Below are 27,916 nucleotides of genomic sequence, written 5' to 3'. Positions count from 1 at the left end.
GCCTTGCTCAAGGACACAACGGACGTGACTAGGATAGCGGAAGCTGGGGATCAAACCAGGAACCCTCAAGTTGCTCTACCAACCGAGACATGCAGTCTCAACCTGTTCCTCGAGGTTCCATTTTTTAGCTCCTCTCTTTTTCATCTTTTGTGCTTTTCAACTAGTGGACAACAAGATCAATTATTTAAAAAAAAAAAAAAAAAACTGTCATAGAGATGATCTTTGACTAGGTTTTTTTTGTAGAAGGTTCATAAAAAAGTGTAGAGCGCTCCTGTAACTGTGACAAAATAAATAGAACACAGGTGTCAAACTCAAGGCCCCAGATCTGGCCAGCGACATCATTTTATCTGGCCCGCAAACACCTGGAAATGTGTCAATAAAGTACTTAATATTTTCTAAGAAAATGTAATTGACTTTTTTTCATTTTGACGGAAAAAATATATGTACTGCTTGAAATTGCACGCCTTTTAAACTTTAATAGTATCCAATATTGCAACAAATAATACAGTATATTATCATACTTACTAAACATTTTTTGTCCAAATAAATAGTATCCATAAATCCAATAAATAGTATCCAATATTACAACAAATAATACAATATATTATCATACTCACTAAACAGTTTTTGTCTAAATAAATAGTAACTAATAAATCCAATAAATAGTATCCATTATTGCAACAAATAATACAATATATTATCATACTTACTAAACAGTTTTTGTCTAAATAAATAGTAACTAATAAATCCAATAAATAGTATCCAATATTGCAACAAATAATACAATATATTATCATACTTACTAAACAGTTGTTGTCTAAATAAATAGTAACCAATAAATCCAATAAATAGTATCCATTATTGCAACAAATAATACAGTATATTATCATACTTACTAAACAGTTTTTGTCTAAATAAATAGTAACCAATAATTCCAATAAATAGTATCCAATATTGCAACAAAAAATACAATATATTATCATACTTACTAAACAGTTTTTGTCTAAATAAATAGTAACCAATACATCCAATAAATAGTATCCAATATTGCAACAAATAATACAGTATATTATCATACTTACTAAACAGTTTTTGTCTAAATAAATAGTAACCAATACATCCAATAAATAGTATCCAATATTGCAACAAATAATACAGTATATTATCATACTTACTCAACATTTTTTGTCTAAATAAAGTGTATCCAATAAATCCAATAAATAGTATCCATTATTGCAACAAATAATACAGTATATTATCATACTTACTAAACAGTTTTTGTCTAAATAAATAGTAACCAATAATTCCAATAAATAGTATCCAATATTGCAACAAATAATACAGTATATTATCATACTTACTCAACAGTTTTTGTCTAAATAAATTGTATCCAATAAATCCAATAAATAGTATCCAATATTGCAACAAATAATACAATATATTATCATACTCACTAAACAGTTTTTGTCTAAATAAATAGTATCCAATAAATCCAATAAATAGTATCCAATAGTGCATCAAATAATACAGTATATTATCATACTTACTAAACATTTTTGTCTAAATAAATAGTATCCAATAAATCCAATAAATAGTATCCAATAGTGCATCAAATAATACAGTATATTATCATACTTACTAAACATTTTTGTGTAAATAAATTGTATCCAATAAATCCAAAAAATAGTATCCAATATTGCATCAAATAATACAGTATATTATCATACTTACTAAACATTTTTGTGTAAATAAATTGTATCCAATAAATCCAATAAATAGTATCATATATTGCAACAAATATTACAGTATATTATCGTCCTTACTAAACATTTTTTGTCCAAATCAAAATAAATACTTAGATACCTGCTTGACTCATGATTTTACAGCAAACTACACATCAAATTAATAAAAATGACAATCAATTTTATGGTGTTTTTTACAGCATATTACTGTAAATTGAAAAAAAAAAGTAACACTTTTTTGCGTTAAAATTCTGTTGATTGACCTGCCAGTTTTTACTGTAAAATCTACGGTTGTTGTTTTTAACAGTGCTTTACTGTAAATGGAAAGACGGTACATTTGTTTTTACGGTAAAAAAACTGGCAGCTCATTTGCCAGAATAAAAAAAAGAACTTGTACTGTTTTTCCATTAAACATATAATGTTGTCAAAACCTATGTAAAATTAACACAACAATTCTGGCCACTAAGCTGCCAGCTTTTTCCGTGAATAACAAAACTGACGATCTGTCACTTCATTTCTGTTTGTGCTTCCTGGTTTTGTGTTTATTTCTTGTCAGCACTCCCTTTTTGTTACATTTCCTGCGTGTCTCCCTGAGCGCTGCTTTCCCCTCACCTGCTGTTGATTGGCGGCCGGGCCACACCTGGTGCTAATCAGCACCTGCTCCTCAGCGCTCGAGGATTGCTTATGTTTGAGGACCTCTGTTGTGTACGTGACAGCTTTCTCCTCTGTTAATTAAATTGAAATCATCTGACCTACTCCTCGTTCTCCTGGTTCCTGCATCTTGGGGTCACTACAACTGCAGCCATGCGAGTTCCCAACAAAAACAGTGGCACTGTTTTCATATTCACCGCAAAATGTTGTAAGAAATAAAAAAAACACTATTTTACAGTAACATTTTGTAAATATAAAGTTTTTACTGTAAAATCGACAGTCTACTTTAAAAAAAAAAAAAAATTCCAGAGGCAAATTCATGCATTATTCACTGTTACAAGCGGCCCTCTGATGGCAGCCATAACTGCCGTGTGGCCCTCAATGAAAACCAGTTTGACATCCCTGAAATAGACCAAAACAAAATGTGTGCTGTAGACTAGAGCAGTGTTTTTCAACATTTTTGGAGCTAAGGCACATTTTTGTTCATTGAAAAAATGCCAGCAGAAAACATAAAAAATGTAAACTCGGTAGTTGATATTGACAGTAAAAGGTCATTGTTGCAATTGTTGGATATGAATTCAAACCATAACCAACCATGCATCAATATAGCTCTTGTCTCAAAGTAGGTGTACTGTCACCACCTGTCACATCACGCCGTGACTTATTTGGAGTTTTTTTGCTGTTTTCCTGTGTGTAGTGTTTTAGTTCTTGTCTTGCGCTCCTATTTTGGTGGCTTTTCCTGTTTTGTTGGTATTTTCCTGTAGCAGTATCATGTCTTCCTTTGAGCGCTGTTCCTCGCACCTGCTTTGTTTTAGCAATCAAGACTATTTCAGTTGTTTTTATCCTTCTTTGTGTGGAAAATGTTGATTGTCATTTCATGTACAGATGTACTTTGTGGACGCTGTCTGCTCCTCACGCTGTAAGTCTTTGCTGTCGTCCAGCATTCTGTTTTTGTTTACTTTGTAGCCCGTTCAGTTTTAGTTATGCTTTCCATAGCCATCCCTAAGCTTCAATGCCTTTTTTAGGGGCACTCGCCTTTTGTTTATTTTTGGTTTAAGCATTTGATACGACGTTTACAAAGCAATTACCTAACTACCTGCTGCCACCTACTGATATGGAAGAGTATTACACGGTTACTCTGCCAAGCTCCAGACGGCACCAACACTCAACAATGGCGCATTATTTGCAGATTATAATTACTGGTTTGCATAAAATATTTTTACCCCAAATAGGTGAAATTACATAATCTCCCACGGCACACCAGACTGTATCTCATGGAAGTGGTTGAAAAACATTGGACTAGAGGACGCTGATTCTCTAAATGACTAATAGTGAAAGGAGAAATCAGGCCCCCCCTTCCCCCCGGTCCTTAGTTTTCTGGAAATGTGGCCCCCAAAACAATTTAGGTAAATATACTTGATGTAGAATTAGAATGATGATGATGTACTGTGTGTAATTCACTGTAAATGTGTGGGCATCTCTATCGTATTTGCACAACTTCTTATACACCACTTCAAAGATAATAAAGCCCAGTTTGGATTGACAAAGATAATCCCCGAATATAAGACAACATCTCTGAACATAAGAAGTGTGTCAAAAAAGTTCCAGGATTGTTGATGATGATAAGGATCACAATGTCCACTGATAGTTCTTGCCACAGAATCGACCAGCAAAGAGAGTTTCCGGCCTTTGCTTTGTTCAATGCACGAGAAAAGGTGAAAGTTGTGTCAGGACGACTCGCCTGCTCATATCTCCCTGAGTGCCCGGCAGTTTATAGTCGTGGGATTTTTTTATATTTTTTTGTCCCTCATCTACAAGCTCAACGGCGTCATGGAGGGGTAGCCGCTTTGAAGACGTGGATGACATCAAGATAGCCGTGACGACAGAGGATCACTAAAGAATCCTTGCCGGAGTGAATGAAGAGAAGGCCGGGGAAGTGCGTTGGACCCCGAGGGAGGGATTACTTCAAAGGGGAAAAGTTGTAGTTTGGATTCGACAAAAAAAGATAACAGTCCTGGAACGCAAGAAGACAGTTTTTCAAGACATTTTTTTTGACAAAATCAAAGAAAAATTTAATTTTAAAGGCCTACTGAAACCCACTACTACCGACCACGCAGTCTGATAGTTTATATATCAATGATGAAATCTTAACATTGCAACACATGCCTTAATAAAGTGCAATTTAAAATTTTGCGCGAAATATCCTGCTGAAAACGTCTCGGTATGATGATGCCGGCACGTGACGTCACAGATTGTAGAGGACATTTTGGGACAGCATGGTGGCCAGCTATTAAGTCGTCTGTTTTCATCGCAAAATTCCACAGTATTCTGGACATCTGTGTAGGTGAATCTTTTGCAATTTGTTCAATGAACAATGGAGACAGCAAAGAAGAAAGCTGTAGGTGGGAAGCGGTGTATTGCGGGCGGCTGCAGCAACACAAACACAGCCGGTGTGTCATTGTTTACATTCCCAGAAGATGACAGTCAAGCTTTACCATTGGCCTGCGGAGAACTGGGACAACAGAGACTCTTACCAGGAGGACTTTGAGTTGGATGCGCAGACGCGTTACCGTGAGTACGTATGCAGCTGCGGCTTCCAAACATTTGATCGCTTGCCCGTACGTGCGTGCCGCTATGTGCATGTCACGAACGTAACTTTGGGGACTTTGGGGAAATATATGTGCTCTATGAACTTTGGGGAGGTGAACGGTACTTTGTACTGTGGGATTGAGTGTGTTGTGCAGGTGTTTGAGTTGTATTGGCGAGTTATATGGACGGGAGGGGGGGAGGTGTTTGTTATGCGGGATTAATTTGTGGCATATTAAATATAAGCCTGGTTGTGTTGTGGCTAATAGATGTCTTGTGTTTATTTACTGTTTTAGTCATTCCCAGCTGAATATCAGGTCCCACCCGCCTCTCACAGCATCTTCCCTATCTGAATCGCTCGCACTGCCCTCTATTCCTTCACTCTTACTTTCCTCATCCACAAATCTTTCATCCTCGCTCAAATTAATGGGGTAATCGTCGCTTTCTCGGTCCGAATCGCTCTCGCTGCTGGTGGCCATGATTGTAAACAATGTGCAGATGTGAGGAGCTCCACAACCTGTGACGTCACGCGCATATCGTCTGCTACTTCCGGTACAGGCAAGGCTTTTTTATCAGCGACCAAAAGTTGCGAACTTTATCGTCGATGTTCTCTACTAAATCCTTTCAGCAAAAATATGGCAATATCGCAAAATGATCAAGTATGACACATAGAATGGACCTGCTATCCCCGTTTAAATAAGAAAATCGCATTTCAGTAGGCCTTTAAATCAGCTTTCAATATCATTGAAATGATAGGTGGTATATAATAGAAATCTACATTTCTTAGCTGCAGGACAGTTATTTGATGACTCTGCTCCATCGATTACCATTCTCTTCAAATTAGCATCACAAAGCCTTCCATTTCTGTTTGCTAAAGTATTAATAACCTGTGTTGGGGGCGGCGCTACAAGTCTATTTGCAGTAGGAAAGGGATTCATATGTTCCCATTTCTGGGTGGATATTTACAGCATCCATCCATCCATCTTCTTCCGCTTATCCGAGGTCGGGTCGCGGGGGCAGCAGCCTAATCAGGGAAGCCCAGACTTCCCTCTCCCCAGCCACTTGGTCCAGCTCTTCCCGGGGGATCTCGAGGCGTTCCTAGGCCAGACGGGAGACATAGTCTTCCCAACGTGTCCTGGGTCTTCTCCGTGGCCTCCTACCGGTCGGACGTGCCCTAAACACCTCCCTAGGGAGGCGTTCGGGCGGCATCCTGACCAGGTGCCCGAACCACCTCATCCGGCTCCTCTTGACGTGGAGGAGCAGCGGCTTTACCTTGAGCTCCTCCCGGATGACAGAGCTTCTCACCCTATCTCTAAGGGAGAGTACTGCAAATTGAAAAAAAAATTACCAGTTTTATGCGTTACAATTCTGTTGATGGTAAATCTGTTTTTACTAGAGATGTCCGATAATATCGGACTGCTGATATTATCGGCCAATAAATGCTTTAAAATGTAATATCGGAATTTATCGGTATCGGTTTCAAAAAGTAAAATTTATGACTTTTTAAAATGCCGCTGTTTACACGGATGTAGGGAGAAGTACAGAGTGGCAATAAACCTTAAAGGCACTGCCTTTGTGTGCCGGCCTAGTCACACAATATCTACGGCTTTTCACACACACAAGTGAGTGCAAGCATACTTGGTCAACACCCATACAGGTCACACTGAGGGTGGCCGTATAAACAACTTTAACACTGTTACAAATATGCCCATATTTACCCATCCGATGGTGCTCGTCCTCAGCACCATAGACAGAGGCGGTGACCTTTGCTCCAGCAGGCGCGCTGGCCACACCTCCATCCACAGTCACACATCATACACACACACTTTGGATCTAGTCACATTCCATTCTCTAGTTTATATTCGTATTGTTTAATATTATATATATATATATATATATATATATATATATATATATATATATTATAAATCATGGATATACTATGCCCCCTTGTGGTCTGTGCCGTCTACTTCTCCCGTAAACATGACAAGTAGGGTACAAATCCTTACAAGTAGACACGGTGGTCCTATTTAGGACATCACACTTATGCTTAACATGGATAAAACCTCTTTTTAAAGGCTGTTGTGTCGATTGTGCAGGTGTAGCCGATGTTGTGAAAAAAGCTTGAGCGTCAAATTATGTTTGTTAAACTAATGGAAAATGTGATTGAGTTGGTGGTTAATGTGTTTATTTTAAATGGGAAATGAGCCCACAAGGAGGAAGGAAGGTAATCTTTGTCGTAAAACCTCATTAGTGGTGACAATAACACAGCAAATAGGACTGACAGTACGTTTGATCACCGGCGTGCAAGTGAGTGACACAAAGTAATTGCAGCTTGCAAATAAATACGCTGCTGATATGTCACTGGCATTAGAAATTTGATGCTTTTTTTGATTAACTATGAAAAAGTCTTGCGGTGATCGCGTCAATACAGGAAGGTTAAGCAGGGATACGAATCATTGCTTAAAACCTCCTCTTCAGTCTGACTCATTAACACTGCATTTCATGTGCAATAATGTCTGCTGAGGGCCTCGGTCAGGGCCACCGACGGCTTCAAATGGAAGTCAAAGTTGTCCAACATTACTAGCGAGTTGAAAAACAGAAAAGCATTTATTAGCACAGAGAAGTCCTAAAATTGCCTAGTCTTTAAAAAAAACGAGGCACAAAGCCGAAGGCCTATAAATGGGTTTGAAAAAGTAAAGTGGCACTTACCTGAGTGCAGAACGGTGCCAAAGAAAAACAGTAGATAAGTCATAACGAATATGTGAATAAGCGTTTATTTCGCTTTCTTTGGGCCTGTTGAACATTGTACTGTTTTCCTTCTCACCATTAAGTGAACAAAAATAACGGACACACGAAATAGAAACTGACAAAGAAAACTGACCAACTAAACTAACGAGCAAAATTGAACAACATAACTAGGAGTGCTCAAAAAATGTATTCACATCCAAATCACAATTTTTGTTCAATCCCATTCTGAATCAATTTGTACTTTTTTAATTTTTTTTTCCAAGAATACTTATATAAAAAAAGAGAGTATTTTAGGCCACCTGAACACTTAATTGCTGCGCTTGTCCGTCTTGTAACCTATAACCAGTTTTGAAAAGGTTTTACTATCTTTTTTCGTACCTAATAATTAAAAAAAAGGACACACTACTTTAACCACAAACAAACAAAAACAAAACATACATTAAAAAAAACACTAAAAAACTTAACAAAGCCAGAGAGTGAACTAATAAACCAGAGTAATTAGCAATACAGCAATTAAAGGCCTACTGAAATGCTAATTTTCTTATTTAAACGGGGATAGCAGGTCCATTCTATGTGTCATACTTGATCATTTCGAGATATTGCCATATTTTTGCTGAAAGGATTTAGTAGAGAACATCGACGATAAAGTTCGCAACTTTTGGTCGCTGATAAAAAAGCCTTGCCTGTGCCGGAAGTAGCAGACGATATGTGTGTGACGTCACAGGTTTTGGAGCTCCTCTCATCCGCACATTGTTTACAATCATGGCCACCAGCAGCGAGAGCCATTCGGACCGAGAAAGCGACGATTTCCCCATTAATTTGAGCGAGGATGAAAGATTTGTGGATGAGGAAAGTGAGAGTGAAGGACTAGAGGGCAGTGGGAGCGATTCAGATAGGGAAGATGCTGTGAGAGGCGGGTGGGACCTGATATTCAGCTGGGATTGACTAAAACAGTAAATAAACACAAGACATATACATACTCTATTTGCCACAACACAACCAGGCTTGTATTTAATATGCCACAAATTAATCCCGCATAACAAACACTTCCCCCCTCCCATCCATACAACCCGCCAATACAACTCAAACACCTGCACAACACACTCAATCCCACAGCCCAAAGTACCGTTCACCTCCCTAAAGTTCATACAGCACATATATTTCCCCAAAGTCCCCAAAGTTACGTACGTGTCGTGCACATAGCGGCACGCACGTACGGGCAAGCGATCAAATGTTTGGAAGCCGCAGCTGCATGCGTACTCACGGTACCGCGTCTGCGCATCCAACTCAAAGTCTTCCTGGTAAGAGTCTCTGTTGTCCCAATTCTCCACAGGCCAATGGTAAAGCTTGACTGTCATCTTTCGGGGATGTAAACAATGAAACACCGGCTGTGTTATCCGGCACAACAGTCAGGGGGTGCATTCTACGGCTGGGGTGCGTTATCCGGCACAACACCTGCCGCAATACACCGCTTCCCACCTACAGCTTTCTTCTTTGCTGTCTCCATTGTTCATTGAACAAATTGCAAAAGATTCACCAACACAGATGTCCAGAATACAGTGGAATTTTGCGATGAAAACAGACGACTTAATAGCTGGCCACCATGCTGTCCCAAAATGTCCTCTACAATCTGTGACGTCACGCGCAGGCGTCATCATACCGAGACGTTTTCAGCAGGATATTTCGCGCGGAATTTAAAATTGCACTTTAGTAAGCTAACCCGGCCGTATTGGCATGTGATGCAATGTTAAGATTTCATCATTGATATATAAACTATAGTGGGTTTCAGTAGGCCTTTAACTATTAGTCAACTGTAACTGTAACTCTTATGGCAAATAAGAGATGTATGTGAAGTTGTTAAAAAATAAACGATGGCGGTAGTGACTCATTATTCATTGGAGTTCAAGTGGAATACTGTATTTCACCTGGTGTAATTCATTGCCATCACTATGGTAACTGCCAAGTACGGAGGAAACCTCAGCAGACTGACTTTTATACAATCGTTCAAGTCGAGACATAAGTGGGACTTAATTTCAGCCCTGGAGTTTCATGCCTGAAATAATATAATAATAACCTGTATTGTTAAGGCCCTGTAATTTAGTGTTCTGAAATATGATTTCCAACCTAAAGCAAATGACGCTGTCTTCACATTGTAGATATAGTTAAACATGTTTAAGTGCAAATTGTTAAAGTCAACTACGCCAAAATATTAAATAAAAAACCCCACACACAATCATCAGTTTTCCACAACTGATGGAGAGATGGAGCCTACTTATATATTTTATATGAAATTATGATTTTATTTTACATGAAACCAGTCTTAAAGGTACATTGTTGTGCAATATTAACAATATTCAATTAATAACAGTATTGTGCAGCTGACCACTGATTTATTCATGCAATTCTCACCCCAAACACTAAGAGGCAGTGTTTTCTAGCGAGGGAGAGATTTAACTTACTGTATAGTGGTGTGCAGTGGCTCCTGTGAAATCCAGATCATTGTGTGAATGCTCCAAAGCATTCACACATATGGTTTTCTACACCAAATTGCATCTATTTATTAAACTTATTCAACTTACTATTATTCTTCTCCAGATTTTGGCGCACTCTACCTTCCACATTTTTTCACCCGATTCAAACTGTTCCAACTTCACACTGGTCAACTTATTCGATTTCCCTTGAAAAATTCAAAAAATTCCCAGATTTCCCAGAATTCCAGGTTTTCTGGGACATTTTTCCCATTTAAAATAAATTGGCCATTTTTTAAAACTTCCACCATTTCCACATTTTTCAACCTATTCAAACCAGTCTACCTTCAACACATTCCACCATTCTGTACATTCAAACTTACCTTTTTTCCAAGTTCAAAAAAATTCCAGGATTTTCCAGAATTCCTGGTTTTCCAAAGCCCTATTTCCCACCCTTTTTTCTGGCGACTACTCCTTCCACATTTTCCCACGCATTTCAATCGTTCCACCGTCAAAACATTCCTCTTAATCAAGACACAAAACTAAGTTTTTTTTAAACTGAAAAGATTCCCTTTTTTCCGAAATTCCTGGAATTCCGTAATACCATTTCTCAATTCAACATGTTACTACTTCAACATTTCTCGACCAATTTGGAAAATGTCAACACCAACCATTTCAACTCATTCAGATTATTTAAGTTTTTTTTACCATTTTCAAAGAAAATCCCGCTTTTCCCAAAATTCCCATTTTTTTCTGAAATTCCCATTTAAATCAATAGGACATTCTTCAAAGTTCCACAACGCCCACATTTTTCATTTGATTCAAACCGTTCCAACTTAAAATTATTCAGCCTGTTCAGGAATTGTGTGCTCTACTTCAACAATTCTAAAAAAAATTCCCGGATTTCCCATAATTCCTTTATTTCTTTTGCATTTTCCCCATTCAAAATGAATTGGCAATTTTTCAAACTTCCACAATTCCTACATTCTTCAACCCATTCAAACCATTCCAACTTTAACACATTACACCATTCTGGAAATTAAAATGACCCTTTTTCCAAGTTCAAAATAATTCCCAATTTTCCCAAAATTCCCTAATACCATTTACTACTTCAACATTTCTTGCCCGATTTAAACAATTCTAACACCAGCCAATTCAGCTCATCCAGGACATTGATGCTCCTAATCATTTTCCAAAAATTCCGCTTTTCCCAAAATTCCCAAATTTCCAGGAAATTCCCATTGAAATGAATGGGACATTTTTCCAAGCTGCACAATTCCCACATTTTTCAACCTATTAAAACCATTCCAACATCAACACATTCCACTCATCCTGGACATTCAAACTAACACTTTCACAAATTCCAAACTAAATTCCGGTTTTCCTGGAAATTCAAACTCTTCAACATTCAAACCATTCCAACATTCAAACTATTCTTACATTCATACAGCTGCTCGGCCATGGAAACCCATTCCATGAAGCTCTCTGCGTACTGTACGTGGGCTAATTGGAAGATCACATGAAGTTTGGAGCTCTGCAGCAACTGACTGTGCAGAAACTGGGCAACCTCTTTGCACTATGCGCTTGAGCATCCGCTGACCCCTCTCTGTCAGTTTACGTGGCCTACCACTTGGTGGCTGAGTTGCTGTTGTTCCCAAACTCTTCCATTTTCTTTTAATAAAGCCGACAGTTGACTTTGGAATATTTAGGAGCGTGGAAATTTCACGACTGGGTCTGTTGCACAGGTGGCATCCTATGACAGTTCCACGCTGGAAATCACTGAGCTCCTTAGAGCGGCCCATTCTTTCACAAATGTTTGTAGAAACAGTCTCCATGCCTAAGTGCTTGATTTTATACACCTGTGGCCATGCCAAGTGATTAGGACACCTGATTCTGATCATTTGGATGAGTGGCCAAATACTTTTGGCAATATAGTGTACATGTACGTCTTTTGTAAACCAGGCCCATACCGTAAAGTAAAGGTAAAACAAAAAATGCAAACAGTTCTTGGCACTGACTAAAATCAATCACGAGTCTAGAAAAGTTAAAGCCATTACAAGTGTACATTTTATTCACTAAATTGAGGCTGTTAGCCCTCACAGACAGCCTTGATAGAAAAAAAATAAAATGATAAGAGAATGACTCAAGGCTGAGAAAATTGCAGCAACCTTTTGACATCCTTTCACAGGTCCCGGTTGTCAGTTTGAACCTAAATTGCTGCTCTCTGCTGTATTTGCGGTCATTTGACACATGTGACCCCACCCCAACAGCTGCCATTGAGATGTACCCTCCGTGAGTCACAAGTGGAGCCACCACCCAAAGTGGTATCAACGGTAGTTTTAACGAGCCTGCTGGGGCTAAGTGCATGTGGCACCTCACTGTCGATCAAAAGGGAAGTCTGTCGGATGAGACTACAACTAAACTGCAGGGTTGGTATGCGAGTGCGAGTAAAAGGTGAAGGTTGCTGTACCTTCATTATAAAACTGTATGTTTTCCCTTGGTAAAGTCTAAAAAAGGCACGGTGGCCTTATGGCTTCTCGATGTTTTAGTGTGGGTTAAGTTCCTAGATCAAGGGTCTTCAACCCACGACTTCTTTTGAAGATTGTTTTAAAATGTGCAAAGTTCTCTAATTGTGAGACCGTAACTGTGTACAGTTTGAGTCCTGACGGAGCGCGAGGAAGGTTTTTTTAATTTTTTTTAATTTTTTGTCCTGTCCAGCTACTCAGGCAAATCATATAGTTGATGTAGATGACCTTATCGGCTGTTCAAATTTACTTTACAAAAGAGAAGTGTAGGATACTTCTTTTGTTGCCTTATTTCTATTTGACTTTATTAAATGTATTTATATTATCATTTGGTGCAGGAGGGAATAGAAAGAGAAAAAAAGGAAGACAGAGGGGGAAATTGCGGGGACAAAAGGGGATAAGACAGAGAGACAACAATAACAATAACAACAACAACAACAACATCAGCAAATAGGATATGTACAAATATGATTGTAAAAGTGATAGCAAAGAAGCAGTTAGCATGCTTCGACGAAACTAGTAAAGAGAAACACAGACTCCGATGCCACTTCACCTCCACTTAAGGATTTTAACGGAGGGACTGCTAGCCAGGACAACATTGATAGAGCCATTGAAGGCTAAAAGGGCATTAATGGGAGCCTTAAAAAAGAAAAAAGAAAAAAAGAAGTAACTAAATAGTTACTTTTCACAGTAACGCATTACTTTTTGGTGTAAGTAACTGAGTTAGTAACTGAGTTACTTTTGAAATTAAGTAACTGGTAACTGTAACTAACACAACACTGCGTTTGTTATTGTGCCTTCCTTCTTTACATTGCAAATTTATTGTAAATATTTGTGGACCAAGTCGACAAAACGTTGCACTCTTAGTCCGAGATGGACTAAACTTCCTGATGTGTCCACACTGATGTTGGGCGTTCAACTAAGAACAATTTAAAATGTTTGGCATCTTTTAACTTGCAACTGGGGGGCAAAATAGATGAATGTACTTACCGTGATTAACTTCTCCCCAATGTCATTAATTATGTAATGCGTACATTCATCTTTTAAAGGAGTGTAACGTCTGCTCTCTAACTGATTTATCTGTGATAGCGAGAAAGCATGAGCAACATTTATGTTTATGATTCTGGGGGATTCCTAATACTTACGATGTTTATGCTGCTGCCTTTATAAAACACGTTGCTAGTTGCTGATCTGACAGTGAAAAGGATCACATTGGTTGATTTAATGGACAGACGGATGGACTTTGTGTTAACATTATGACTATAGAGTGAGACAGTGATTTTTCTCAAGAAAGAGAGCCTGTTATCTTATATTCGGGGTCTAGAAAATGTATGTACACTTTGTTCCTTGAACTTTGATACAGGTTTTTGAGTTATAATGTAAGTCCAAACCTAAATAGTTACAAGAGCACCTTACAAGGGTTATTCACATTGCAAAAAAGAACACTTTGAATAATAAAACATGTTGGCTATTGGTAACACACGATTGAAGGAAGAAATGAAAACAAATTAATAACACATACACCAGAGGTGTCAAACTCATTTTAGATCGGGGTCCACATGGAGAAAAATCTACTCCCAAGTAGGCTGGACTGGTAAAATCACGGCACGATAACTTAAGAATAGAGACAATGCTTTAGAATGTAATATCGGAAATTATCGGTATCGTTTTTTTTATTATCGGTATCGTTTTTATTTTTATTTTTTTTATTAAATCAACATAAAAAACACAAGATACACCTACAATTAGTACACCAACCCAAATAAACTCCCTACCCCATTTACACTCATTCACATAAAAGGGTTGTGTCTTTCTGTTATTAATATTCTGGTTCCTACATTATATATCAATATATATCAATACAGTCTGCAAGGGATACAGTCCGTAAGCACACATGATTGTGCGTGCTGCTGGTCTACTAATAATACTAACCTTTAACAGTTAATTTTACTCATTTTCATTAATTGCTAGTTTCTATGTAACTGTTTTTATATTGTTTCACTTTCTTTTTTATTCAAGAAAATGTTTTTAATTTATTTATCTTATTTTATTTTATTTTTTTATTTTTAAAAGGACCTTATCTTCACCATACATGGTTGTCCAAATTAGACATAATAATGTGTTGATTCCACGACCGTATATATTGGTATCGGCTGATATAGGTATCGGTTGATATCGGTATCGGTAATTAAGGGTTTGGTCAATATCGGAATATCGGATATTGGCAAAAAGCCATTATCGGACATCCTTAATTAAGAATAAAGACAACTTCAGATTGTTTTCTTTGTTTAAAAATAGCACATTATACAAATGACAATGTTGTTTGTTTTTTTCTTTACACTTACATGTGTCATGTCTGTGATCATGTTTTGTTTAGTAATGTTTTGCTTGGTTTTTGGACACTTTTTAGTTCTTGTCTTCACTGCCTTGCTTTGTCACCATAGTAACCATTAGTTTCACCTGGTTCACATCCTCATGTCATGCACCTGTCTCGCGTTTTCACATTTTGAGTCACGCACCTGTTTTCACTAATCATGTCACCAGTATTTAAGCTTGTTGTTGCCAGGCAGTCGGCCTGGTGACATTATCCTATCTTACCCCTGACATTCTGGATTTGCTCTGTGCTGACTTATTTCATGCTTGTATTCCATGCCATAGTTTTCATGCTTTTCACGTCACAGTAAGTTTTGTTTTTCTTGTCCATAGTTTCTGTCTAAGTGTTGTTTTGTTTCTTTGCCAAGTTTATCTCCGCCTTTGTGCGCGCCTTTTATTTGCACCTTTTTTTGTAGTTTAGAGTTAAAAATAAATCATGTACTCACCTTCACGCTTTGCCCGCGCCAACTTTCCTTTGCATTCCGGGAAAACAAAACCCCCCAAGATCCACGCTTTGACAACATGTTGCGGTTAATAGTAGTCTACCTTTTATTTTTCGTTATTTATACTTTCTGAATAAATTACGTGATAATGTTCAAATAATCAGTCAACTCATTGGTGTTAATTTTCAATCAAGATAAAAAAAAATAATATCAAAATAAAATGACAGATGTTATTTATGTGGTTTATTTTTTTTATTTTTTTACATATTTAGCATCATCTACAAAGATACAAAGAATTGCTATTGCGACATCTAGTGGACACATCTAGAACAGCAGTTTCTTTCATTAAAACATTTCGGCTCATTTTTATACTTGGCAAACTCACCCCGCGGGCTGGATAAAAAACTGTTCGCCGTACGTTTGACACCCCTGACATACAGTCTAAAAATAAAAAAATAAAAAATGTTGATAGGTACATCAAGGAGTAGGAAACATAAATGATCTTAATGGTGAAATGTATTTCTACATATTGTATTTAATGAAATTATATGAGTGGGTTTATTATTGTGAGTATATGTGAATGTAATTATATTTGATATGTATCGTGTGATTACACATTAAATATTATCTTCATCAATTTATTTGATTTAAAAAAAGCGTAATTTTATTTTCTGCTACTTCGATTACTCGAAATAATAAAAATGTATAAAATCTGGACCGCATAGATTGTCCGGAACCTTAAACACGTGGACTTAGTTTCCGCACAAGCGCTGCAATAGAGTGCACATGGGAGTGGTGGTGCGCGGGTGCCATGATCTGTGTAGCGGTGCACAGCGGTGAGGTTCTTATTTCAAAATGCAATTTCAATGTTGAAGATGTTTCTTCATTAGAAGGAAAACAAAAGAATGAAGGTTATGGCAAGCAAAAAAATGTCAACTATTTTCCATAAAATATGCATTGAGGCTATAATGTGTGTTTTATCCGATTACTCGAACTCGGATAAAAACTCGAAGTAACTAATTCGTCAATTTTCTCAATTAAATGGTAAATGGTAAATGGGTTATACTTGTATAGTGCTTTTCTACCTTCAAGGTACTCAAAGCGCTTTGACACTATTTCCACATTCACCCATTCACACACACATTCACACACTGATGGCGGGAGCTGCCATGCAAGGCCCTAACCACGACCCATCAGGAGCAAGGGTGAAGTGTCTTGCTCAAGGACACAACGGACGTGATGAAGTTGGTAGAAGGTGGGGATTGAACCAGAAACCCTCAGGTTGCTGACACGGCCACTCTCCCACGCCGTGCCCCATTACTAGAATAATCGATAGCTGCAGCCCTAATATTAAAGGCCTACTGAAACCCACTACTACCAACCACGCAGTCTGATAGTTTATATATCAATGATGAAATCTTAACATTGCAACACATGCCAATACGGCCGGGTTAGCTTACTAAAGTGCAATTTTAAATTTCGCGCGAAATATCCTGCTGAAAACGTCTCGGTATGATGACGCCTGCGCGTGACGTCACAGATTGTAGAGGACATTTTGGGACAGCATGGTGGCCAGCTATTAAGTCGTCTGTTTTCATCGCAAAATTCCACAGTATTCTGGACATCTGTGTTGGTGAATCTTTTGCAATTTGTTCAATGAACAATGGAGACAGCAAAGAAGAAAGCTGTAGGTGGGAAGCAGTGTATTGCGGCAGGTGTTGTGCCGGATAACGCACCCCCACCGTAGAATGCACCCCCTGACTGTTGTGCCGGATAACACAGCCGGTGTTTCATTGTTTACATTCCCGGAAGAAGACAGTCAAGCTTTACCATTGGCCTGTGGAGAATTGGGACAACAGAGACTCTTACCAGGAGGACTTTGAGTTGGATGCGCAGACGCGGTACCGTGAGTACGCATGCAGCTGCGGCTTCCAAACATTTGATCGCTTGCCCGTACGTGTGTGCCGCTATGTCCATGTCACGTATGTAACTTTGGGGACTTTGGGGAAATATATATGCTGTATGAACTTTGGGGAGGTGAACGGTACTTTGGGCTGTGGGATTGAGTGTGTTGTACAGGTGTTTGCGTTGTATTGGCGGGTTATATGGACGGGAGGGGGGAGGTGTTTGTTATGCGGGATTAATTTGTGGCATATTAAATATAAGCCTGGTTGTGTTGTGGCTAATAGAGTATATATATGTCTTGTGTTTATTTACTGTTTTAGTCATTCCCAGCTGAATATCAGGTCCCACCCGCCTCTCACAGCATCTTCCCTATCTGAATTGCTCCCACTGCCCTCTAGTCCTTCGCTCTCACTTTCCTCATCCACGAATCTTTCATCCTCGCTCAAACTCGGTCCGAATCGCTCTAGCTGCTGGTGGCCATGATTGTAAACAATGTGCAGATGTGAGGAGCTCCACAACCTGTGACGTCACGCGCATATCGTCTGCTACTTCCGGTACAGGCAAGGCTTTTTTATCAGCGACCAAAAGTTGCAAACTTTATCGTCGATGTTCTCTACTAAATCCTTTCAGCAAAAATATGGCAATATCGCGAAATGATCAAGTATGACACATAGAATGAACCTGCTATCCCCGTTTAAATAAGAAAATCACATTTCAGTAGGCCTTTAAGTCTTTTTCAAATGTATTGTTGATCAAGAATCAGATTATTATATCTGAGTGATGGGGCTGTTCCTTTTCAGACTTTATAAAAAATGTTAGAGAGAGATTATGGCCCACCAAAAAAGGTGGGCCAGCGGGGGATTGTTTCATGACCGGAAGTGAGGGGGGTTTATAAATGACAATATTGTATGAGAGATGCTATCTTTCTTTGTCTTTTAATTGTGAAAGTAAAGAGTATTTTTGGTTTGTTGTGTCTTAAACTTAAATTAACACATCGACTGGAATATATGTTCTGTTAATGTAACATAAGCTAGCCGGTAGTATTTTTTTGTTTCTTTTAAAATGGTAACTTTGCAAACAGTGCCGATAAGCTTTGCTAAATGTATGTTTTTATTTGGTAATGTTGGTTTTGACACACCAATATATTTAAGTTTAGTTCAAATGTATTACCATGGTATGTGAATTGGATTTGACAGCAGCTACAACTATGCCATAGTGAGGTACATGCTAGCATGCTAACTGATGCTATACTTTGCTCGCCATCCTTATTTCAACCATTACTTTGCTTTATCTCATGTGTACAGGTGAACATCTTCGAGTGTGTCCGCAGGGAAACACGTGTTGCACCCAAGAAATGGAGGACACCTTTGGCCAGCGGAGTAAGCAAGAGTTTGGCGATCTGGTTGAAGAGATAAGTCATGACTTGAGAAGCGTCTTTGTCTCCAGGCATCAGAAGTTTGATGGCAAGTAGATTTTTTTATGTGTCCATTAAAAAAAAATGTTTTAATGAAAAACAAACTGCAAAATCAAATCATGAGGAGTGTCCATCAAAAAATTATTTACTTTTTGTCGCTCTTTAGCTACTTAATATGCTGGAGGGAGAAGTATAGCCTTCCCTCTTGTTGGATTAAACCAGGGTTGTCAAATGTACGGTTTCCCCCGGCCCACGAGATGAGTTCGCTAAGTATAAAAACAAGCTGAATTTTTTTAATGAAAGAAACTGCAGTTTCTAAATGTGTCCACTAGATGTCGCCAGAGCAATTATTTGTGTCCCCTACCACACTTGTGACTTCAGAGGGGGCGAAGCTATGTTAGGATAGAGGCAACACTTCTGTGTTTGGACACTACCTGGGGACGGCGTGGTGCGGTTGGTAGAGTTGCCGTGCCAGCAACCTGAGGGTTCCTGGTTCAATCCCCACCTACTACCAACCTCGTCACGTCCGTTGTGTCCTTGAGCAAGACACTTCACCCTTGCTCCTGATGGGTCATAGTTAGGGCTTTGCATGGCAGCTCCCATCAGTGTGTGAATGTGTGTGTGAATGGGTGAATGTGGAAATACTGTCAAAGCGCTTTGAGTACCTTGAAGGTAGAAAAGCGCTATACAAGTATAACCCATTTACATACTTACGCTGCTTAAGTAGTATGCAAATTTACAATCTGTGCATTTTGTGTTATACTTATGACTGGGGACACATTTTCTAGGCGCACATAAATATTCTGAAATATGTATCCTTGTCACGTTCAAACACTGAGGACATCTGTTAAACAAGACAAAAGGCAAGGAATCAAACAGAGACAGAATTCAATTTGGACTCAATTGAGGAGAGACATGGCCACTGCACTCTCTGTACAGTCCTGCACCACGCTCTGACGAAGAAGGTTTTCGTCTACTCCTTTATTCAGATGTTCAATGTTCACGCACCAACACATGTCACAGCAGGAATGGGAAGTATTTAAAACAGTCATTGTTTTCGGTCGCTTTGAAGACCCAAGAAGAGGATTTCTCGGGCTTGGGCTCTTCCTGGATCCAGCTGGGGTGGGTGTTGGAGGACAATGGATAACCCCTCCCGTCTCCTGACCACAGTGACTTCAAGAGGGCAGCGGGTCGTAAACAGCGTTGACCTCGGTCACCAAACAGTTGGAAGAGAGTTTGTGAAATACTTCAGAGAGAGTTCGTTTAACACTTCAAAGAGAGTTCCTCTGGAAGTTGAGCAGATCCTGCCATCTGTCCGTGTTGAAATCACAGTGGCGTTTCACGAGCCTTCTTCTTCTTGTTAGGCCTCGAAAGACAGCATTCATAATACAACGTTTCTTTTGTGATAACTTACAAACAATTATTCCAACAATCCTATTCTTGCTTCACGTGTGATAAATGAAATTAGTCCAAATTCACAAGTTTTGTTGTAGACGTTGCTACTTATGTACATAATAAACCACATGATGTTAGTACATCAGTTGACGAAAATTAGTAAATTACATTAATTTCATCTTCTGATAGATTACAAATTCAGTTAAGTTAAGTTAAAGTTAAAGTACCAATGATTGTCACACAGTCCATAGTGGGTCTAACATAATAGTGAGAGAGTCCAGTCCATAGTGCATCTAACATAATAGTGAGAGAATCCAGTCCATAGTGCATCTAACATAATAGTGAGAGAGTCCAGTCCATAGTGGATCTAACATAATAGTGAGAGAGTCCAGTCCATAGTGGATGTAACATAATAGTGAGAGAGTCCAGTCCATAGTGGATCTAACATAATAGTGAGAGAGTCCAGTCCATAGTGGGTCTAACATAATAGGGAGAGAGTCCAGTCCATAGTGGATCTAACATAATAGTGAGAGAGTCCAGTCCATAGTGGATCTAACATAATAGTGAGAGAGTCCAGTCCATAGTGCATCTAACATAATAGTGAGAGAGTCCAGTCCATGGTGGATCTAACATAATAGTGAGAGAGTCCAGTCCATAGTGGATCTAACATAATAGTGAGAGAGTCCAGTCCATAGTGGATCTAACATAATAGTGAGAGAGTTCAGTCCATAGTGGATCTAACATAATAGTGAGAGAGTCCAGTCCATAGTGGATCTGACATAATAGTGAGAGAGTCCAGTCCATAGTGGGGCCAGCAGGAGATCATCTTGAGTTGAGACAGGTCAGCAGTGCAGAGACGTCCCTAACTGATGCACAGATGAGTGGTCCACTAATGAAGATAGAATACAATTAACAGCAACATGTAAGTGTAAAATGTGATTGGTCTAATATTAAACAAAAAAACAAAACAATCGGAAGTTATCTTTATTTTTAAGTTATCATGCCATGATTTTACCAGTCCGGCCCGCTTGGGAATAGATTAAACAAAACACGGCTTCTTGCGAGGCAGATTGACACGATGAACAGCAGCTGCTAGCCAAGCTTTGCATTATTAAGTGTTGTTTCATGGTGCTGCGCTGTGTGATGGAGGCCCATAGCGACTGCCTTGACCATCGGGCTGCTGCTGCTACAGGATGGGGGGGTGGCTCATTATCCAAGCCAGACACACTTTACCTTCTCACCTCACCCCACTTGTATCCTTCCCTTTATGGCGTCAGCTCCTTTTAGTTGCGCTTTAATGAGATGAAATAATCCCACTCCCACCCAACGTGAGACTGTGTGGGAAGAGGCTTGTCGTCACCTGGTGATGGTGAAGACTGGTGGAGGCTGGGATAAAATAGCCACCTGTCTGTTTGTGTCATGAGGAGGACTATCTTGCAGCTGGCTCCGTGGATGGTTTTCCCGGAATGCGATCGGACCAGACCAGTCATGGCTTGAAGGTATATACATGATTAAATTTAACACTATAACAAGAAACAAACAAAAGGGTTCAAACAAAAGGCGGAGAACAAACTTGGCTATGAACAAAACTAACCCTTAGACAGAAACTATGGACATGAAAAACTACACTTGAAAAAACAAACACTTACGTGGCATGGCATGAAAGCATAAACTATGGAATAAACAGGGCATGATAATGACAGAGGTAATGTCACCAGACAGACTAACTGAAAAGGACAGGCTTAAAGGGGAACATTATCACCAGACCTATGTAAGCGTCAATATATACCTTGATGTTGCAGAAAAAAGACCATATATTTTTTTTAACCGATTTCCGAACTCTAAATGGGTGAATTTTGGCGAATTAAACGCCTTTCTAATATTCGCTCTCGGAGCGATGACGTCACAACGTGGCGTCACATTGGGAAGCAATCCGCCATTTTCTCAAACACCGAGTCAAATCAGCTCTGTTATTTTCCGTTTTTTCGACTGTTTTCCGTACCTTGGAGACATCATGTCGTCGGTGTGTTGTCGGAGGGTGTAACAACACGAACAGGGACGGATTCAAGTTGCACCAGTGGCCCAAAGATGCGAAAGTGGCAAGAAATTGGACGTTTGTTCCGCACACTTTACCGACGAAAGCTATGCTACGACAGAGATGGCAAGAATGTGTGGATATCCTGTGACACTCAAAGCAGATGCATTTCCAACGATAAAGTCAAAGAAATCTGCCGCCAGACCCCCATTGAATCTGCCGGAGTGTGTGAGCAATTCAGGGACAAAGGACCTCGGTAGCACGGCAAGCAATGGCGGCAGTTTGTTCCCGCAGACGAGCGAGCTAAACCCCCTATCGACCCTAGCTTCCCTGGCCTGCTGACATCAACTCCAAAACTGGAAAGATCAGCTTTCAGGAAAAGAGCGCGGATGACGGTATGTCTACAGAATATATTAATTGATGAAAACTGGGCTGTCTGCACTCTCAAAGTGCATGTTGTTGCCAAATGTATTTCATATGCTGTAAACCTAGTTCATAGTTGTTAGTTTCCTTTAATGCCAAACAAACACATACCAATCGTTGGTTAGAAGGCGATCGCCGAATTCGTCCTCGCTTTCTCCCGTGTCGCTGGCTGTCGTGTCGTTTTCGTCGGTTTCGCTTGCATACGGTTCAAACCGATATGACTCAATAGCTTCAGTTTCTTCTTCAATTTCGTTTTCGCTACCTGCCTCCACACTACAACCATCCGTTTCAATACATTCGTAATCTGTTGAATTGCTTAAGCCGCTGAAATCCGAGTCTGAATCCGAGCTAATGTCGCTATAGGTTGCTGTTCTATCCGCCATGTTTGTTTGTGTTGGCTTCACTATGTGACGTCACAGGAAAATGGACGGGTGGTTAAAATCAGGCACTTTGAAGCTTTTTTTAGGGATATTGCGTGATGGGTAAAATTTTGAAAAAAAACTTTGAAAAATATAATAAGCCACTGGGAACTGATTTTTAATGGTTTTAACAATTCTGAAATTGTGATAATGTTCCCCTTTAAATACTAGTGACATGATTGATGACAGGTGTGTGAGTCCGAACGTGAAAACAGGTGCAACTAATCGGTCGTCATGGTGACAAAACAAGGGAGTGAAAAAGCAGGAACTTAGTGTCCAAAAACCAAACCAAACAAAAACATGATCAACAGACATGACAGATTGCTCTTTAAGGTGTTTCCACAGTGCAGCATATAAAACCTTCATTTCTTATTAAAAGTCGTGGCTATCAAGTTTGAATTCCTATTTGATTTTGCTGCTCCTGGGTAACACCCAGTTCACCAAAGCTGGTCATGGACTGCTAAAACATCCATCCATCCATTTTCTACCGCACACCAAATCAGATTTTTTTTTTTTTTTGCCCTTTAGTGACACAGTTCAGATTTTTTTGCCAAACGCTCCAAAGCGCTTCAAATCTGATCTTTTCGCATCAGATTCAGGCCCCATCAGGAGGTAGTCCAAATCGGTTGGAATCTGATCTTTTCAAATGTGACTTCAGTCTAAACGCCATGCGACCCGAGTGACTTTTTCGTCAGTTTTGGGCGAGCCAGGTCATTCGTGTGCGCCAGGAAAGACGCGGCCCACCAGTGGAAGTGGATATTTCATCACAACATACGATTTTGTTTATTATCTATTTAAGACGACCACATTTTCGGTGCATCACTGGTCAATAGTGCGCAAATAATATGAATATGAGTATATATTATGCAAGTGTTGAAGGACCGAAATTGACGCTATGGCACATTTGCTTACCATTAAAATGAAGCTCCCGTAGACCCACGCTGATGTCTGCGTCTCCTCTACTTAACAGCCATAAAAATATTAGAAGCCTCCCAAATGTGTTACACTGTATACAATACATTACTTGAATTAATGTTTATGTAAAAAAAAATTTTTTTTTTTTTTAAGGTGTGGCAACCATAACTATGGTGGCGACTTCCTCCCGGTCAACTTCCTTTGTTTTTACTTTAGCGACCTGCGCATGCAAGTGGGGCCACAATAGGGACCGCATTGGGGCCACAATAGGGCCACATGCGTGTTTACACTGGAGTCTGATCAAAATCACATTTTGCTTGCAGTGTAAACAGTCAGATTGAAAAAAGTCTGATTTTAAAATTCTGATTTGGGCCACTATGGCCTGTAGTGTAAACGTAGTCTTGGACTGTCAATCAACATACCGTATTTTCCAGACCATAGGGCGCACCGGATTATAAGACACATACAGTATATTAGCTGCACCGGATTATGGGGCGCATTAAAGGAGTCATATTATTATTTTTTTTTTCTAAATGTAAAACACTTCCTTGTGGTCTACATAACATGTAATGGTGGCTCTTTGGTCAAAATGTTGCATAGATCAGTGTTTTTCAACCACTGTGCCGCGGCACACAGCTGTGAGATATTGTCTGGTGTGCCGTAGGAAATGATGCAACTTCCCCTAATTAGTCCAATTATTTGCAAATCAACAATTATAATCTGCAAATAATGTGCCACTGTCAGGTTTGCCACTGACAGTTTAGTTATGTTTTGAGTTTTTCCTCTGTTTGTCTTTATTTCCTGTCGGCGCTCTTATTTTGGTTATTTCCTACTTGTCTCCCTGAGTGCTGTGTCCCCTCAGCTGTGGCTGATTGGCACCTGGCCACACCTGGTGTCAATCAGCCAGCTGCTATTTAAACCTACCTTGTCCTCCAGTCAATGCTGGATTATTGTCGTTCCGACCTGTCGTGTCGATATCAGTGTAGCTGTATGCGGTAAGCTATATTTTGTAGCTGTTTGTAGCTTACTGTCTTTTTGTTCCTAGTCCCTGTTTGCTGGATCCCTGTTCACTGTTTCCAGTTTGTCCATTCCTAGTTCCTGGTTGGTGTCTTTTCTTTATTCTTTATTTTTTGAGCATTAAATAATGTTTTCCCGCACAATGCCTGCCGCCTTCTCTGCATCTTGGGGTTCGTCACCTACACACTCTGACAGCCGTTGTCAAGTGCCTGTGCTGTCTAGAGCTCGTGTAACCATGTAATACTCCATATCAGTAGGTGGCAGCAGGTAGTTAATTGCTTTGTAGAAGTCGGAAGGAGTCGAGGATTGTTTGTCGCGGTCCCAATATGCAGAGCACAGCGGGAGACGGTGTGCAGGTAAAAAGGTATGTAACGCTCAAACCGAAATAGAACAAAACGGAAAGGAAAAGGCAGTGAAGCATAGGGATGGCTATGCAAAATGAAAGTAAAACTGAACTGGCTACAAAGTAAACAGAAACAGAATGCTGGACAACAGCAAAGACTTACAGCGTATGGAGCAGAGACGGCATCCACAAATTACATCCGTACATGACATGACAATCAACAACGTCCCCACAAAGAAGGAAAGCGTCCGCACAACTGAAATAGTCTTGTTTGCCAATAGAAAGCAGGTCAGGGAATAGCGCTCAAAGAAAGGCATGAAGCTGCTACAGGAAACCACCAACAAAACAGGAAGAGCCACCAAAATAACAGCGCAAGACAGGAATTAAAGCACTACACACAGGAAAACAACAACAAACTCAAAATAACCTGGTGGAGTTTCATTTCTTAACATTTTCTACTGGTGGTGTGCCTCCGTATTTTCTTTATTAAAAAAATGTACCTTGGCTCAAAAAAGGTTGAAAGACACTGGCATAGATGATGTTTTACAGATCATCTTCAAGCCGCTTTCTGACAGTCCGGATGCGCCGTTTTGTGGGCGGTCTTATTTACGTTGCTCACCTTTGGCAGCGTCTTCTCCCCGTCATCTTTGTTGTAGCGGTGTAGCGTGCAAGGACGGAAGTGGAAGAAGTGTCAAAAGGCGTAGCTAACTGTTTTAATGATATTCAGACTTTACTTCAATCAATAACGGAGCAGCATTTCCTCATCCGGAAACAACAACACCGGAAATGTGTCCCGTGAAAAAAACGTCCGACCGGAACTCTAATAACTAAAGTTCCTTGGGTGAATAATGTAAAGTCACTACACCGGTATGTTTTAGCGCTTTCATGGCGAGTTTACTGACAGATATAAGTAAGAACTTTACACTACTTTATATTAGAAATGGCAACAGCGGAGGATGAATGTCACATAACAAGAAGATACAGAAAAAAGACGCGTGCAATTTTTCAGGATTTATGCAGATCCCAAATACAGATCAGCAGGTACCAGAAGGTGAAAAAAGTTGCTTTTGCATAATATTGCGAAACAAAACGCCAGATAATATGTCTTATCTTATACACACACCATAATTATACTTCTATGTTTAATGCGCCGACAATCCATCAAGCAGTGCGGCTTCATAGCTTACCAAAGTCGTAGTAAAACATTTTGATAGATTTTTGAGCCCCGGGTGTAATGTTCTACATTTTCAATGGAACATATAAAATGTTGGTGTTATTTACTTGAGACATATTGCAATCATAGTGCTGTCTACACTTGTCTCTTATGTTTGACTGCCATCTACTGGTCACACTTATCATTATACCATGTACCAAATGAAATAGCTTCGAGGTGAGTAAGCTCATACAAACTTATTCCTTACATTAAGCGCACCGAATTAAAAGTTTTGAGAAAAAAAAAAGATTTTAAGTGCGCCTTATAGTCCGGAAAATACGGTATTCATGTCTCAAGGTGCCACACATTAAAACAATATGCAAAATAATTTACTTAAAAAAATATTTAGCTTAATACAGACACTCAGATCTTTCATCACGCTCTTAAACTGAACAAATAATCGATAACAACTGGAGAATTACTGTAGAATTGTTTACCATTTTAATTGGGAGGTAAATAACTTTTAATTATCCTAAATAAACAAACAAACTAAATAATTTAAAAGCGCAGTTGGATGAATGTGGGCGGATGTTGGACGGTGATGGAAAAGAAGCAGACGTAAAAAAAACAACTTCGGCCTCTTGCGGTTATTGATCACGCTATTAAAAACCTTGATCCCGATTGGATGTCGATTAATCAAGAAGCTCTGATGTAAAATGATGTGTTTTGTGTTAATATGCTTGGGTGGCTCAAAAAGATTATCGGTGATTGGATTTTCATTACGTTACAATCTTGTTTTAAAATGGCTACATAGAAAGAGAACAATATGTTTCTTCGAATAATGTCACGGTGCCGTATGGTTGCTGTTGCGTGACCCCAGGATGCAGAGACAGGGTGACGACGTGCAGGTAAAATGCTCATTTAATTGTCTTAGCAGTAGCAACAGCAGGTAAAACAAAAGGCATGCAAATACTGGTGCGCCACACAAAGCAATGCAAAAATAGCAATAGCAGGAGAAGACATGCAAAACAGACAGAGGCATTTATAGCACTCAGCTGGTGATCAACAACCAATACAGGCACTAATCACCAAACAGAGGCAGGTGTGTCAATCAGCGCTCTACACCGGCTGTGTAGAAGAGCACAGGAAGTGTAAAAACAGGGAGGAAAGAGAACTAATGCTGAAACTAACACAAAACACTGGGGAATAATATATAAAGCCAGGCCTGTCATGACAGGTTATGACAAATACTACAATCAACATTCTAAGAGAGCTAAATTAAATTCTGGGGTTCCTCAGGGCTCCATGTTGTACCTCCTTTTATTTCTAATAGTGTTGTCCAGATACTAATATTTTGG

The 27,916-nt window shown here is 39.4% G+C and overlaps 1 protein-coding gene across 2 annotated transcripts in view; it reads left to right on the top strand.

The window, feature by feature from the left end:
* The window catches only part of gpc6b (glypican 6b), a 210,525-nt gene that overhangs the window by 38,563 nt on the left and 144,046 nt on the right, over positions 1–27,916 (top strand). For both annotated transcript variants that reach the window (XM_061971241.2, XM_061971240.2), the window contains exon 2: positions 18,749–18,907. In XM_061971241.2, the coding sequence (XP_061827225.1) occupies positions 18,749–18,907 (159 nt within the window). The remainder of the gene's footprint in view (positions 1–18,748; positions 18,908–27,916) is intronic.

Source organism: Nerophis lumbriciformis, linkage group LG13, assembly GCF_033978685.3.
Source record: "Nerophis lumbriciformis linkage group LG13, RoL_Nlum_v2.1, whole genome shotgun sequence".
Lineage (NCBI taxonomy): Eukaryota > Metazoa > Chordata > Actinopteri > Syngnathiformes > Syngnathidae > Nerophis > Nerophis lumbriciformis.
Note: the sequence above shows the minus strand (reverse complement) of the source record. Positions and strands in the feature narration are given on the sequence as shown.